Source organism: Lutra lutra, chromosome 5 (genome assembly GCF_902655055.1).
Source record: "Lutra lutra chromosome 5, mLutLut1.2, whole genome shotgun sequence".
Lineage (NCBI taxonomy): Eukaryota > Metazoa > Chordata > Mammalia > Carnivora > Mustelidae > Lutra > Lutra lutra.
This window is the reverse complement of record NC_062282.1, coordinates 120,686,675-120,701,729: the sequence shown is the minus strand read 5'-3', so window position 1 is coordinate 120,701,729 and position 15,055 is coordinate 120,686,675. Positions and strand designations below refer to the sequence as shown.

Here is a 15,055-nt window from a genome sequence, read left to right as displayed (position 1 = left end):
AGCATTTTAGAGCTCAGAAACCAGGAATTTACAACCTCCTTCTGCAGAAGAGGAAACTGGGGCTCAGGGAAGATAAGTGACTTGTCCAAGTCTCTTTGTGTGTCAGAGATGGAAAAACAATGATAAAACTGTTACTTGCTCTATTTGATAAGTAAAGTGATATCAAAAGATAAGATAACAATTCAGTTTAAGTAAAGACACAGTGATTTAAAAGTTAAGCTCAGGTTCTCAAAATTAAGCCATGAATTTTGAGTTTTTGCTTTTACTTTTTCCAAGATCATCTTGGTTTGGAGCACATAAAGTTTTTGTACAGAATTTAGCCTATCTTGAAAAATAACACATTGGTATTTCGCATTCTTTACAAAAATTCATAAACAGTGCCTTTGATTTTCTGAAGACAGAGGCCTTCTTATGCCTACAAAGCTCTCCTTATGTTGATGGGATGGGGTGAGAAGGCAGTCCATCTTATTAAACTGTATTTCTAAACAAAAATAAAGCAAAGTGTTTCAAGTGAAAAATTAAATGAACATAATGTAAAACAATTTTTAAGAAATAATCTTGATTTGAACGAAAATCCAACTAATTTCAGGTTCAACCCTGCTAAGCATGGTTTTCCACTATGTGTAACCATGGCCCTTTACGGACGGACATACACGCCTAGAAAATCCCTCTTCACATCTAGTCTTCACATCTCTGTGACACAGAAGACATTGCTTTTTATTCACATGTACCCAAGAGGGAAAAAAAAATGTCTCATCATTATGTGGTGGATATAGCAGGAAAAGCAACAAAACACTTTTAGAAAAAAATAAACCTGTATTATGCATTTCACCAGCAACCATAAAATGACTCAAAATATTTTAAATTGCGGTGCCTTCTTCAGGATATCACTTCTGTGAGCCCACCTCAGGGTCACAGCGACTCTGGACATCAGTGTTACACTTCGAGTTAACACTGTAGTCTTTTTTCTTTCTCTTATGCGATACCTTTTAAGGTGTTATCACAAATGTCTATTTTTTTTTTTCTAAAGCAAGCATGTTGTAACTCTGGAATTCAAATGAATGGTATCTCTTTCAAAGCAGTGGTTTTCAGAATCTGTAGAGTGATTCTTACAATGTTGCAAAGTGCTTGAAAGTTTTAGAAATCCTTTTAAGAATTCTAGCCTAGTTCCTCCTCTCTCTCTGCCTGCCTGCCTGCCTCTCTGCCTGCTTGTGATCTCTCTGTCAAAAAAAAAAAAAAAAAAAAAAAAGAATTCTAGCCTAGTGATGTACTCAACCCTATCAGAACGTCAAAAAGAAAAGAAGAAAGGATGCCCATTTGGGGGAGCTTAAGGCTATGAATACCCCTAGGTGTGTTCAGAGAAAAAAATTCTCTTTTAAAGACGGGTTCAATATTTAGTAAAAGCCAAAAATTTGTTCAAAGCCGAATGTGATGAAGAAGACATACAAGTCAAGCTTGTCAAAACATATGTAACAAAGGAAAATGATGAGACTGATTGTGTTTGCTGAACTAATTCTAAAAAGAGCTCAAGAGAGGAATTATCAGGAGAACACACAGCACAGCTTCATGTATTACAAGGGACTGGGGAAGGGAAGCAATAAAAATCCTCGGGTTGAATAACAGATTTAGCTTGGTAATTACTTTGCAATCACATCTATATGTGAAATGAATTTCATCTTGTTTAAAACCATTCATCCACTAACTGAACAAATGTTTCTTGAGACCTACCACGTACCAAACAAGAAATATACATAGATAAAAGCTCATAGTCAACTAAGCCAACATAGACATGACTGAAAATTATAATATAATTAATATAATAAATACTAAAATAAGGTATGCAAAATGTTCCCATTTATTTTAGAACAGAAGGGAAGAAATTAACTCTGCCTGGGGATTATGGAAGACTTCACAGAAAAGGTAGTGATTTACTGGATAGGTATGAATTTGCCATGCTGATATGACAGGAGTTGTGCAGGGCTGGGCACTCCCATCAGAGGGCATAGCACATGAAGAGGTCTGGATGTAAGAAAAAACAACAACACATTAGCTTCCAGTTTCGAAATGGCAAGCTAAGCCCACATTGCAACTCTTCTCCCTGTCAAATCAAAGAAATGATTGAACAAAGAGGGGAAGGAGAGGGGAGGGAGAAGGGAGGAGAGAGAAATGAAAGGAAGGAAGAAAGGGAGGGGACGGGGAAGGAGGAAGGGAGATATGCATATACAGCAAGGCTCAAAAATTAAGAGGAGAGAAACTCATCACCCAGAAAGGAGGAGTGCCTAAAGGCTGAAGGCAGATAGCACAGGACCAACGAGGGAAGCTGAAGCTCAGAGGACAGGTGGGAAGTCACACACTGGGCAACATCAAGAATACTCACTGCTCAATCATGGGGGAGCAATAAGGAGGCCCATGGACAACTGAGTGGAGATCAGTTGCAGACCCCTGTGGAAGCAGCAAGGCTTACAGATCTCATATGAGCTCTCACTCCCACCCCAACCTCAGAGAGCAGCTGGGCAGAGGAGGAGAAAGGCGTTAATCCAACAGAGAATCTAAACTGCAAACTAGGCAATTTAAAAATTACCTAACATTTAAGAAGCCTCCATACTATGAAATAAAATGTCATTAAATGACAAAACTTAGATTGTCCTCCTTAAGGCAAGATTTAATAGACCTACCAAAATAGAATCTTAAAATAAATATAATTAGTTGAGAGAGGTTTTCTTCTTAAAGTATACATGTTTAAAACAGGTAGAAGAAATTATGAAAAACAACCAGCTAGAGATCTCGGATATGAAAAGCTGTGGGAATTTTTTAAAGCATAATAAAGCAAAAGAGTAGGACAGACCCTGTGGAAGTGATTTGTGAGTTGGGAAAAGAAGACCACAGAATTCTCCTCTAACACAACACAGAGAAAGAAAGCTCAGGAAATATAAAAGAAAGATAGAAGAAACAGAGGAGAGATCCAGAAGTTTCAACATCAGTCTAATAAGAGTCCAAAAAGGACAGAATAGAAAAAATGGAGGGAAGGTGATATCTGAAGAAATCATTAAGTTGAGACGTCCCCAGATCTAAAGACAGACATTAAGTTAAAGGAGTTCAGTGTGTCGGGTACATGAGATACAAAAGACTGTGCCTACAAGGTTGCAAAAGTAGTCAGGAGATAGATCATGAATGATCATGACTTTTAGGTAAAGCATTACAAGAGAAAATTACTGAAGGGAGATACAATACTGGATTGGAAAAAGTATCAATGGGAACTCATGATTAAAAGACATATATTTAACATATCTATATATCTATGTATCTATCTCCAATGAATGGGCCTTGAAGCAATGACAAAGTTATGAGCACCCCTAAAGCCCCGATCTTAGTTTCTTTATTTTTTTTATTTTTTTTTATAATTTTTTTTAAAGATTTTATTTATTTATTGGACAGACAGAGATCACAAGTAGGCAGAGAAGCAGGCAGAGAGAGAGGAGGAAGCAGGCTCCCTTCTGAGCAGAGAGCCTGATGCGGGGCTCGATCCCAGAACCCTGGGATCATGACCTGGGCTGAAGGCAGAGGCTTTAACCCTCTGAGCCACCCAGGCGCCCCCCGATCTTAGTTTCTTAATGTCATTGCTCACTAAATGGAACCAGGGCTCCCTGAAGAAATGACTGATTGATTCCAGGTGAGCCTGGGACATCTTATGCCATAAAATAAGGAAACACTCAAAAACTAATTGGAACTAGATTGAAAAGACTCCCTCCATGCAAATTTGGAGTAATATGAGCAACAGAAAGGATAAGGATAAGAACAGATCATAAAATATTGAATTTAAAAAACAAATCCATGAATTATAATGATTCTAAAAGAAACGTGGGAGCAGAGAGAAGGATAAGCTCTATTTACAGAAGAATACCAACTATAAGTGTAGGTGGAATGATGGAAAATCACTATTTTGCAACCACTACAACTAAAGGAATTATGCAGAATAATGGGCTTAGATTCTTTAAAAATGTCAGTGTCATGAAAGACCAGGGGTGGGGGGAAGGCTGGGGAACTGTTCTAGATTAAAAGAGACTGGAGAGGGCACCTGGGTGGCTCAGTGGGTTAAGCCGCTGCCTTCGGCTCAGGTCATGGTCTCGGGGTCCTGGGATCGAGTCCCGCATCGGGCTCTCTGCTCAGCAGGGAGCCTGCTTCCCTCTCTCTCTCTCTCTCTCTGCCTGCCTCTCTGTCTACTTGTGGTCTCTCTCTGTCAAATAAATAAATAAAATCTTAAAAAAAAAAAAGAGAGAGAGAGAGACCGGAGAGATATTAGAGACATATTACATTTATTTATTTATTTATTTATTTATTTATTTATTTATTTTTAAAGATTTTATTTATTTATTTGACAGAAAGAGATCACATGTAGGCAGACAGGCAGGCAGAGAGAGAGGGAAGCAGGCTCCCTGCAGAGCAGAGAGCCCGATGCGGGGCTCGATCCCAGGACCCTGAGATCATGACCTGAGCCGAAGGCAGAGGCTTTAACCCACTGAGCCACCCAGGCGCTCTGAGACACATTACATTTAAATGCAATGTGTAGTCCTTAATTTCATCCTGGATTTTTAAAAAAAAATAGCTTTGGAACGATTGGGAAAATGTGAATGTGGGTTATGTTTAAAATAATAGGATCATAGATAATAGTATGTCACATATCTTGAATGATGGTTGGATTATGGTTGATAGGAAAATGGTTCTGTCTTAGACAATACATGTTTAAGTAATTAGCACTGAAGAAATACCATAATTTTATAATTCACTCCCAAATGAAAAAAGAGAGAGTCTCTCTTTGTGTGTGTGTGTGTGTGTGTGTGTGTGTGTGTGTGTGTGTGTGTAATCTCTGGGGGTTCACTGTTCTGGTCAATTTTCTTGGGTTTGAAATTTTGCAAATAGAAGGGAAAAAGAAGTAAGTTTCTAAAGAATTGAAAACATTGACTATCATGATCTGATCTATATTCTAGGATGATTATTCTGAGTGGATTTATTTCAGAAAGAAGCAAAGATGGAACAGGAGACCATAGGTCAATTCACCACAAAGCTGATGAAGCCTAAGTGTCAGGGCCCTTGTGTATGAGTCTTTTCCAAAGCCTTGGGAGAAACACAGTCATATGCTTTTGTAAGATTTGCAAAATACGATCCTCTAACTATACTTGGTTAAGACCACTGCCTCTTTCCACTCCAACTCACTTTTATGTCAGGCAGTCTGGGAGTAATGACAGGCATTTTTGGGATCCTGCTAATGTGAATTTAAGTTTAGGTTTAGTGAGATATTATTTGTGGTTTTCAGTCACTTCCTTGTACAGTTAAATGTTTGAGAACTGTCCTGGTATACGATAGCCTTGAGGAATGCTTCTGCCACCTACATTGTAGACTTGTTTGGTGTTGTGAAACAAAGATGCCAGGCTGAAAGAGGAACACAACACAAACGACAGTGCCTGTCACCAGAAACATATGAAGTGTGAAGAAATACACTGGAAGAAACACTATAATTTTCTTCTCTATATAGAAAATAGCAAAAGTGGTTATCATATGAAGAAGTAATCAAAGACTATGCAGCCAACAAATATAAGAAAAATTAAAGAAATGTCAAGCTATTAAATAATAGAAATATTTTTAAATGTTTATGGTATTTGACAGCTTTTTAAAAAAAGATTCTATTTATTTATTTGACAGAGATCACAAGTAGGCAGAGAGACAGGCAGGGAGAGAGGAGGAAGCAGGCTCCCTGCTGAGCAGAGAGCCTGATGTGGGGCTCGATCCCAGGACTCTGGGATCATGACCTGAGCCAAAGGCAGAGGCTATAACCCACTGAGCCACCCAGGCGCCTGGTATTTCACAGCTTTTTATTTATTTTCTTTTTCTATTTAAATTCAAGTAGCCAACACATAGTACATCAGTAGTTTCAGATACAGTATTCAATAATTCATCAGTTGTGTATAACACCCAGTGCTCATCACAACACATGCCCTCCTTAATGCCCATCACCCAATTACCCCATCCCCTTACCCTCCTCCCCTCCAGCAACCCTTTTTGTTTCCTATGGTTAAGTCTCTCATGGTTTTTCTCCCTCTCTGATGATTTCCCATTTAGTTTTCCCTCCCTTCCCCTACAATCCTCTGTGCTGTTTCTTATATTCTACATATGAATGAAATCATATAATTGTCTTTCTCTGATTGACTTATTTCGCTCAGCATAACAGCCTCCAGTTCCACCTATAGTCAATGTAAATGGTAAGTATTCATCCTTTCTGATGGCTGAGTAATATTCCATTGTATATACATACCACATCTTCTTTATCCATCCATCTGTTGATGGACTTCTTGGCTCTTTCCACAGTTTGGCTATTATGGACATTGCTGCTATGAACACCAGGGTGCAGGTGCTCCCCTGAATCACTACATTTATATCTTTAGGGTAAATACCTCGTAGTGCAATTGCTGAGTCACAGGGTAGCTCTATTTTTAACTTCTTGAGGAACCTCCATACCCTTTTCCAGAGTAGCTGCACCAGCTTGCATTCCCACCAACACTGTAAGAAGGTTTCCCCTTCTCTGCATCCTTACCAACATTTGTTGTTTCCTGTCTTGCTAATTTTAGCCATTCTGACTGGTGTAACATAGCATTTCATTGTGGTTTTATTTGATAGCTTTTTAGATTTGCAAATTGTCATGCTTATTTGTGTGTGTGTGTGTGTGTGTGTATCTGTAATGTTGGTTTTTTTTCCCTTACAAAGGACCTCTAGAACTCTGTAAGTTTCAGATCCTACAAGATCAGGAACTGCCCCTTTAAGCCAAAAGGAAGGTTACTATGACAGATAATTGAGTGACTAGGATCTAAAATCCAATGAAGATAAAGGGAAAGCAATGAATTTGAGGTTTATTTGAAATGTGAGACCAAAAGAGCTTCTAGTGCACTAGATATGGGGAATGGGAGGAAAGTTGGGTTAGATGATTCTAGTAGGGGTGAATGGATAGGTTTGACATCATTCACCAAGACATGGAATTCAGCAGAAAAGGGAAGATTTTGGGGTAACACAGGTTGGAAGAGAAACTAAAGCTGGAGAAAGAGACTGGGTATTCATCAGTGACTACACAGGGAAAGGGAGAACAGGAGATTAACAGATTCAAAATAGCAAGAAGTTGGTGAAGCCAAAGGATGGAACCCTGGCAACAACTAAGGATGCAGTGCTTCGATATGTGTATGGGGGAGGGGGTGTTGACCAGTAACAAGACAGAGAATGGGGAACAACCATGAAAGAAAGAGTAGCTTTTTTAAATGGAGGAAGAGATGTGTTCAAATAACCTCAAAGGGCGAATTGTTATTAAAATATAAGTTAAAATGTAAATTAAATGGAAAGGGAAATCAAATTTGGCAAGAAGCATTTAACTGGTAACCTTAAGTGAGAACAAATACAATGTAATTGTGAAAGTCAAAGTCAGACTAGAGTAGACTGAAGAATAAATGGGAAGTCAGGAAGTGGACTCAGGAAGTGTGGATGACTCTTTCAAGAATCCAGGCCAGTAATAAAAAGAAACACAGGGGAGTAGAGGGGATGTGGGGTCAAAGAAGGGTCAAGCCCACTTTATTTGTGTCTTCTAATATACCTACCCTATGACTATGACCCAAAATCCTATTCCTATGAAACAATCATGAAAAGGAGAATGAATAAATGTAGTACAGCACATTGACACAAATGAAAAATACACAGCAAAATAACAAACTGTAGACAAGCACAACAGAGATGAATGTCAGTATTATGCTAATTGAAATTAGACACAAGATACTACATACAGTATAATTCCAAGTATGTAAATTTCTAGAATAGATAGAACTAATTTATATGGTGAGAAGTCAGAACAGTGGTCATCTCCAGGGAAGGGGGGCTAGTGACTGGGAAGAGGCATGAGAGAGCCTTCCAAAGTGAGGCAAATGTTCTCTATCCTGACCTGTAAGATGGCTGCAGGGAGGTATATATATTTAAAAATGCATTAAGCTGCACTCATGGTACCTCGTGAACTCTATGTCCTTTCCTTTGCTGTACCTTAATGAAAAGGGGGAAAAAAAAAAAGAATAAAATTTCCAAGCCAGCTTCACTGAGGAAACACCACTAAAGAGAACTATCAAAATACCACCAAATCAAAGTGACTTCTGTGTCGGCCCGAGGATATCTGACAACGATATGCATAGCAGCAACGGCAGGAACGGACTGAACCAACTGAATCCATCGGCCATGGAGGAAATGAGCCCCTTTCTCAGGCAGGAGTGTCAGTGTCTCCACCTCACTCGTTCCTAGCTATGTAAAAATCCTGCTCCCAAGCCCAATCCTTTTGCAGACCATCTATCCTTCCCACTGGACAGGCCTTTAGAATGTCGAAAAGAGTCTTCCAGAGCTCAGCACCAGCCTAATACCTCTCTTAGATCAAAAGAACACAATCACTGACTTCCTTCACTTCTGTAAAAGAGCAATTTAGAAGACAAATTTGTACCCATCAGAATCCCAGCAGTTGTCTGTGACACTTTCCTTTGATGTCTCACTATCATACCCAGTGATGAAGAGATAACAGCTGGCATTTGAACACAGTCATCTTTTTCCAAAAAAAAAAACCCCATATCAATCATTAATAAACTTAACACTATTTAAAATTAGTGTGGTACCTACACTCTTATCATAAGAAAAAAAAATTAGATACTTACCATTTTGTCTGGTACCAACAGCGGCAATGATGACTGGAACTGAATTTAATGCCCTTTTTATCACTGGGATATAATTATCCTTTACTTCGTGGAATGAGAACTTGTCATTTACGTTGTATTTGATCACAATGATGTCGGCACTCCCAATTAGGTTTCTAGAGGTATACCAATCACTGTCAAAAATGTCCTAAACCAAAATGCAAAGAGCACTCGTTAGTCTACTTGTCTTCAAATCAGTCATGAAATAAAATGGGACACACACCATTTTTTTGCTGTAGTTTAATTTTTGGAATTCATAAGAAGAATTGATTTTTAAATAAGTAATTACCTAAAATAAAAATGTCTGAAGCCTACCAACTCTTCTATTTTTGTGTATTCATTTAGCCTAGACCACAGTGTAGTTGTTGTACTATAAAGGAAATCTAGAGAATTACTGAGAGTACAAACACTTTGTTTTCAAATTATGTCATACTTTTATCACCTAATAATTTTGAAAAATTTTTTTAACATTTTTATTTATTTCTTTGAGATAGAGCAAGAGCAAGGAGGACAGGCAGAAGGAGAGGGATAAGCAGGCTCTCCCCTGAGCAGGAATCCCAATGTGGGGCTTGATACCAGGACCCTGAGATCATGACCTGAGCTGAAGGCAGAGACTTAACCAACTGAGCCACCCAGGCACTCCTAATTTTGAAAATGTTAACACCACAGCCTTAGATGCCAGAGTATCAGTATGAGTAAGGAAGCTTCAAAGGATTTTCTGTGACCCAATTAGAAACTGCAGGATTGTTCAGTGTTTTAAACTGCAATACACTGAATTCTGTGGAGTTGCACATATTATATACATATTTTCAAAATGTATGTATACCTTTCAACTTTATCCACCCTTTGGACAATAGTGTATACATATAGTGTATATGTATGTGAAGGGATGTATGTTTCATAAAAAGACACTGTATATTATAAAGTGTGAACATTGTAATGAACCAATTTTTCAATTTGTGTATTTAGCTTATATAAATTAAGAGTTCAGGATAAGTCAATTTTAAAATTTTTACTTCTGGACTACAATTAATAACATTTATATTTAGAATCAGGGCCAAAAGTAACTTATTATGAAGCCTAATCTTTAAAAGCTTTGGTATTTTAAAAGTATTTTTTCAAAGTTTCTATGTGAATAGTAGCATAAGAAAAATATGTATCTTAATATCATTGCTAAGTATGCATTAGTAGGTTTCTTCTCATATTCTAGTTAATTACTAATCATTATTTGTCATTTCATGCAGCCTTTGGTATGTATTTCCAGGATATATTAAAGCTAGATTAAGAAAACAGTTAGATGTGGCTAAAAGGTCTAAAAACTGCTGGGCTATGAAAGTTCACACTTTGAAATATGAGTCCAAAACAGGATAATAATGCTGGAATGAGTCAATCAAGAGCCATGTGACAGAGCTTCTACTGTATGATGGAAAGTTCTAGAGGAGTGTTACACAGCAATCCCCTTTTGCAAAGAGAGCTGCTTCTCACCAGTACTACCACAGTGTCCAGCAAAGTGTCTCCCAATTCCCTACATCCACCCCAATCCACCCACTTCCTAGAAGTACACTCAGAGTAACAAGAACAGCAAGATTTTTAGATATAACTACCCTACTGAAAACAGGAGCATTTAAAAAGGAAAAATAAAAGGACCAAAAAAGAAAAATAGGCAAACTACAGGAATATAAACGCCAAAGGCAGTCTTGAACTTGAACTCAGCCAGGGGAGAAGTGAAGTGGGACACATATCAAGAAAATGTGAAAGCTTCCCAGCAAAGCTCTACCCTAATTTCCAAATCCCAAACCACAAATCCATTTGGTTCCAATTGTATCTGTTGTAATATCCAAGCTCAAAGTATACATGCATAACAAGGGTACACAAGTACAACAAAGAAAAAGAACAAAGTCAGATGAATGGAATAAAAAACAAAAACTAAACAGAGGTGGGACCAACATTAAACAGCCATTTAACTCTGAGAGAACAAATCAAAAGTAACTACTCTTTGCATTCCAAACAGTTTAAAATTCCAGAGTAACTAGAGAGGTGTACTGGGAGGAAAGGAGACATTTAGAGGAAAATATCATGAGAAAATGGGTGTTGGCAACATTATCACTGTTGTACTGAAGATATTAAAACTAAAAATAATTTTGTTTTTAACACAAATCAGAGTTTCAAATCCTGCACAAGAAAACTGTGCACACATTACCTCACTGCTTTTTGCGGAATATTTTTGGTAAATAGGAAAAGATCTAGAAATAAAATAATGTAACTGCACAAAAAAAGGGAGGGTGGGCTTGAGAGAGACATAATAATAATGAACTACATAAAATGAATTTGAGACACATTTATGTTAAAAGTGTCAAGTATACACGGCAAGGATCCAGAGTGAGGCTACAGATCTACAGAAGAAACTAGAAAAGAGAAGCAAAACTATCTCATTCTGATTCCAAGGAGGAGCGAACACCACATTTCTAATCAAGCTATGTCAAAGAGAAAATGCTCTCCTGGTTTCTAGAAATACGAAGGAAATCAAATTCTCCCACCCCTTGTAAATCAGTTCCAGGATTTCCTCTGGGAGGTTATGCAATGCAACACTGGAGCCACATTGGGAGAAGGGAACTCATCTTTTTAAAAATAATCTAAAATTTTAGAGCAAAACAACAATTTTATTCCACTTGCTGGCACTGCAAATACAGCACCTAAGTACCAGCACTGCTACCTCAATGTATTGTATTTGTGTAAATCTTGAATGATGTGTAGGAACACTTTACTTTGCTTAGTATAAGGGATACATGGTTAGACTGATGTTGTAATAAACATTGTATTCTAGAGTAGCTACCACCTGGACTACCTACTAGAGCATGTCAGTTTCTATCTTAAGAACTTTACATGTATCATCTCATCTACTCTTCAGCACAGCTCTAGGAGCCAGGGAGTCTTTAGGTGGCAGGGAGTCTTATTTTATACATAGGGGAAAATAAGGCTAAGAGAAGATAGTGACTCACCAGAAAAAACCACTAAGCAGCAATGTGGGGATCTGAAATCAGGTCCTTTTGCTATCAAAACCTGTGCTCTATCTGCTTTGCTATACTGAATATTCTGTTCTGGTACACGTCAAGTATTAGCTGATAAACACAATCAACCTGAGTATCTCTGAAGGACTTTTACTTACCACCAAGAAAAGAAAAGCACCTTATAAAGAGAAGGTTTACAAATGTATTCCCTTACATTTGAAGATCATTATAACCCAAAAAAGTGTACCAAAACTCAATGCTTTAAACAGGACCAGAGTCTAAACAAACAAAATGTGGTTAGTACAATAAAGCACAATAATCAGTATATGGCAAAAATCTAGACTACAGGGGCTTATTTTAATCCTTTGGAAATTTTCATTTACTACAGTACCTGGCATCGTAAGTATTGTTTTTTGCTAAATTAACAACATGAACAGTAAAGAGTTAACAGCTTGAAGAAAAAACAGGAAAAGTAATCCTAACATCCTAATTCAGCTTATTTTATTTTCCTTAAATTTATTTACTCTATTCACTCCACGTTTGTTCAACTGTGTGTAAAACCGGTAAGTTTTTAAATTGTACCATCTTTCACAATGAAATGACCAAAGTAAAAGAAGTATTTCACTTGTTTGTATGGACTCCAGCCAGTAAGTTCCTTACCGATGCTTCTTGTGATTGGCATCGTCACTGTGATAAATGGGAGTTTAAACCTGGTTATTGAAAAAAAACCTGTTTTATTTATATTAGCCCATTAACATAAATATCCTTTAACTGAAAATTTCCTTGAGCTAGTGATCTTTTCATCCTGTAATTTGCATAAGTAATTTTTCTAGGCACATTCCATACATTCCTTTAGAAAGGTGTATTAGTTCCCTATAGCACACAATTCAGGTTTTTACAATTGATGTTTAAACATAAAATCTCACATGATAATTTGTATTATTTTTCAGACACTAAAGCTTTCATCTTTTATAAAATATAATCTTCAGCTTTAGTTATACTATTTTAACTCCAATACCAGTATAGAATCAGAAATTTTCAAATAAAATTAAATGAAAACATTAAAATAACTACTGTTCTTGTGTATTACATTATAATTATTATATTATAATGTACTGAAAATATGTATGTGTCAGAGAGTAGATTTCTTTCTCCTTTTATCAAGCACTCAAGAATCAGACTAGAATTTTATCGACTTCATTACAATTTTTTTAATTATTACAAATTTTAAAGCTTTTTAAAAATTCCAAGCAGTATCATTATTTCTGATTTATGAGTCACTGAAAACAAATGGCTACTATATTAAGAGCATCTGCATTATTAAAATTAAAAACAAGAATTAAAAATTTCAAAAGTGGATAGTATTATAAATGAGTGGTTTAAAATTAATTCTCAGTCCCTCTTTCTCTCCTTTCCAGGGGTCCTATTCCTGAACTGTCCCAGTGAAATGTATTTTGGCTTGTGTTGAGCTTTCAGAGGACTTTATTTTTAGAACACTAATATTACACTCTCACCCACAGGATAGGCATGAAAAAACATTGCTCTCTGCTGGTGAAACTTAGTGACCCCGTCCCTTGGGGTTGTCACATTCAACTGCCAGCTACCAAGGGACAACCTACAGTCCTGAAGCCTATGAGTAAGTGCTCCATGTTGCCACTGGGACTTTTTGCCTTCTAAGAGTGTTCTCTGACCGGGCTGCCCCCTGCCTAATGAAACAAAGGATAATAAAGATTTCCCCCCAAATGTTTAAAAACTCTACGCAGGTGACCCAGACGGTCCACAGCATGAAAGGGGGGAAAGGGAGAGGAAGGGGGGGTAAAAAATGAAAGAAAATCTCCGTCGGCATCAACACCGAGCAGCTGCCACCCCTTACCCAGACGGGACAGTCGTGGACCACCAGCTTGACATTGCCAAAAGCGCTGGCCTGATACTCGGTGAACACCGGACGTGCGACCGTACTGGTCGCGTTCAGCAACAAGCTGCTTTCGTCCCCCGAGACCAGCGGGCTTCTCCCCAGGTAAGTGCGGATGAGCCCCGACGGCCGATTGTCCTGGTGAAACGCGTCCCCCTCGTTCCCCAGCGCCACGATATGAATGGACCTACACGACAGAGAGGGGCGAGGGGGAGAGAGGCGCGTGGTCAGCGCGAGGATCACTTTAATCCGAACAGGAAGGGCGGGGGGCAGCGCGCGGCGAGGATGAGCAAGAGCCCCTCGCACTGGGGCGCACGACACGCGTTGTGGTAGAGACAATGGCAGGACCGCGACGCGTACGTACATGATCTCAAATCCAAGGGCAGGGCGGCGACTCGGAGAAAAGCTGCTCCTCGCGGCCTCTCGGGGCCAGGCGGCGGCGTATTTACCCGCAATCAGCTCATCCCCGGCCGCGTCCCCCTCGCGCGCCTCCACCGCGACTCGGCCGACGCAGAGAGGGCCCGCGCGAGCGAGCGAGCTACTAGGGGGCAGGGGACGTGCGAGTCGGGCCGTGTGCGCGCTGCCAACCAGTCAGGAAGTGCCCGGGAACATCCCGAGCGGCCCACCGCTCCCCGCCTCCCGGCCGCCGCCGCCGCCGCTGCTAAGAGTGGCCAGGAGCCCCGGCGCTGCAGCCCCCTCTCCGCCGCGCTCTCTGGGCCGGGCAGCTGTCGCCTCCTGCTGCTACTGCTCCTCCTTCTGGCGGACAGTGGCTTAGGAAAAAAGCCGGGGCCTCCGCCCCCTCGGCCGGCCTGGCGGGCGGGCGTAGCACGTGCTGGCCTTGAGGGTCGGGCGGACGCGGGGGCACGCTCCCGCCGGGGCCCCCAAGCCCAGGCAGCCGAGGCCGGATACAAAGGGCCAGCCCGCACAGGGCCCCGTGGAGTATAAATTAATAAATACAACGTCCAAGCCCGAGAGCTCCTGATCGCCAATCCGCCTGCAGCAAGTTTGTTCAACTCGAAAGGCTGTAACCAGAGCCAGGGAAAGGGGGGTGGGGCGGTGAGGCCCCCGCTCCCTAAAGACTGGGGAAAAAAGAGGTTAGGGAGGCTAGGCATTCAAGCCCGTTGGCCGCTCCGGCAGCCCAATTTTTTTTTTCCCCTCTTGGCTTTGACGGAAAGTGTTTTACCATGTCTGCCGCTTTGTCATTTGTCAACATGCACTACAGCTGTTTTCTAAAATCATACTTGTGAGGAAAAAATAAAGGCAACATTCATGCTGGTGCAGAAAGGGATCTTTGTTCACACACCAATTAATTTGCTAATATCGCTTTTGAGGGATTATTTACTATTTCAAGCTATATTTGGCATATTTTACCAAAAACT

General features: G+C 39.7%; 1 protein-coding gene across 2 annotated transcripts in view; it reads right to left on the bottom strand.

Moving 5' to 3' along the window:
- RHOBTB3 (Rho related BTB domain containing 3) overlaps nt 1-14,680 on the bottom strand; it is a 56,831-nt gene extending 42,151 nt beyond the window's left edge. The window contains exons 1-3 of one of the 2 annotated variants that reach the window (XM_047730395.1): nt 14,041-14,680; nt 13,638-13,863; nt 8,718-8,904 (exon numbers count right to left, since the gene is read on the bottom strand). In XM_047730395.1, coding sequence (XP_047586351.1) covers nt 8,718-8,904; nt 13,638-13,863; nt 14,041-14,042 — 415 coding nt within the window. In that variant the 5' untranslated portion in view covers nt 14,043-14,680. The remainder of the gene's footprint in view (nt 1-8,717; nt 8,905-13,637; nt 13,864-14,040) is intronic. The other variant, XM_047730394.1, reaches the window with a different exon arrangement.
- Between the last annotated feature and the right edge of the window lie 375 nt (nt 14,681-15,055).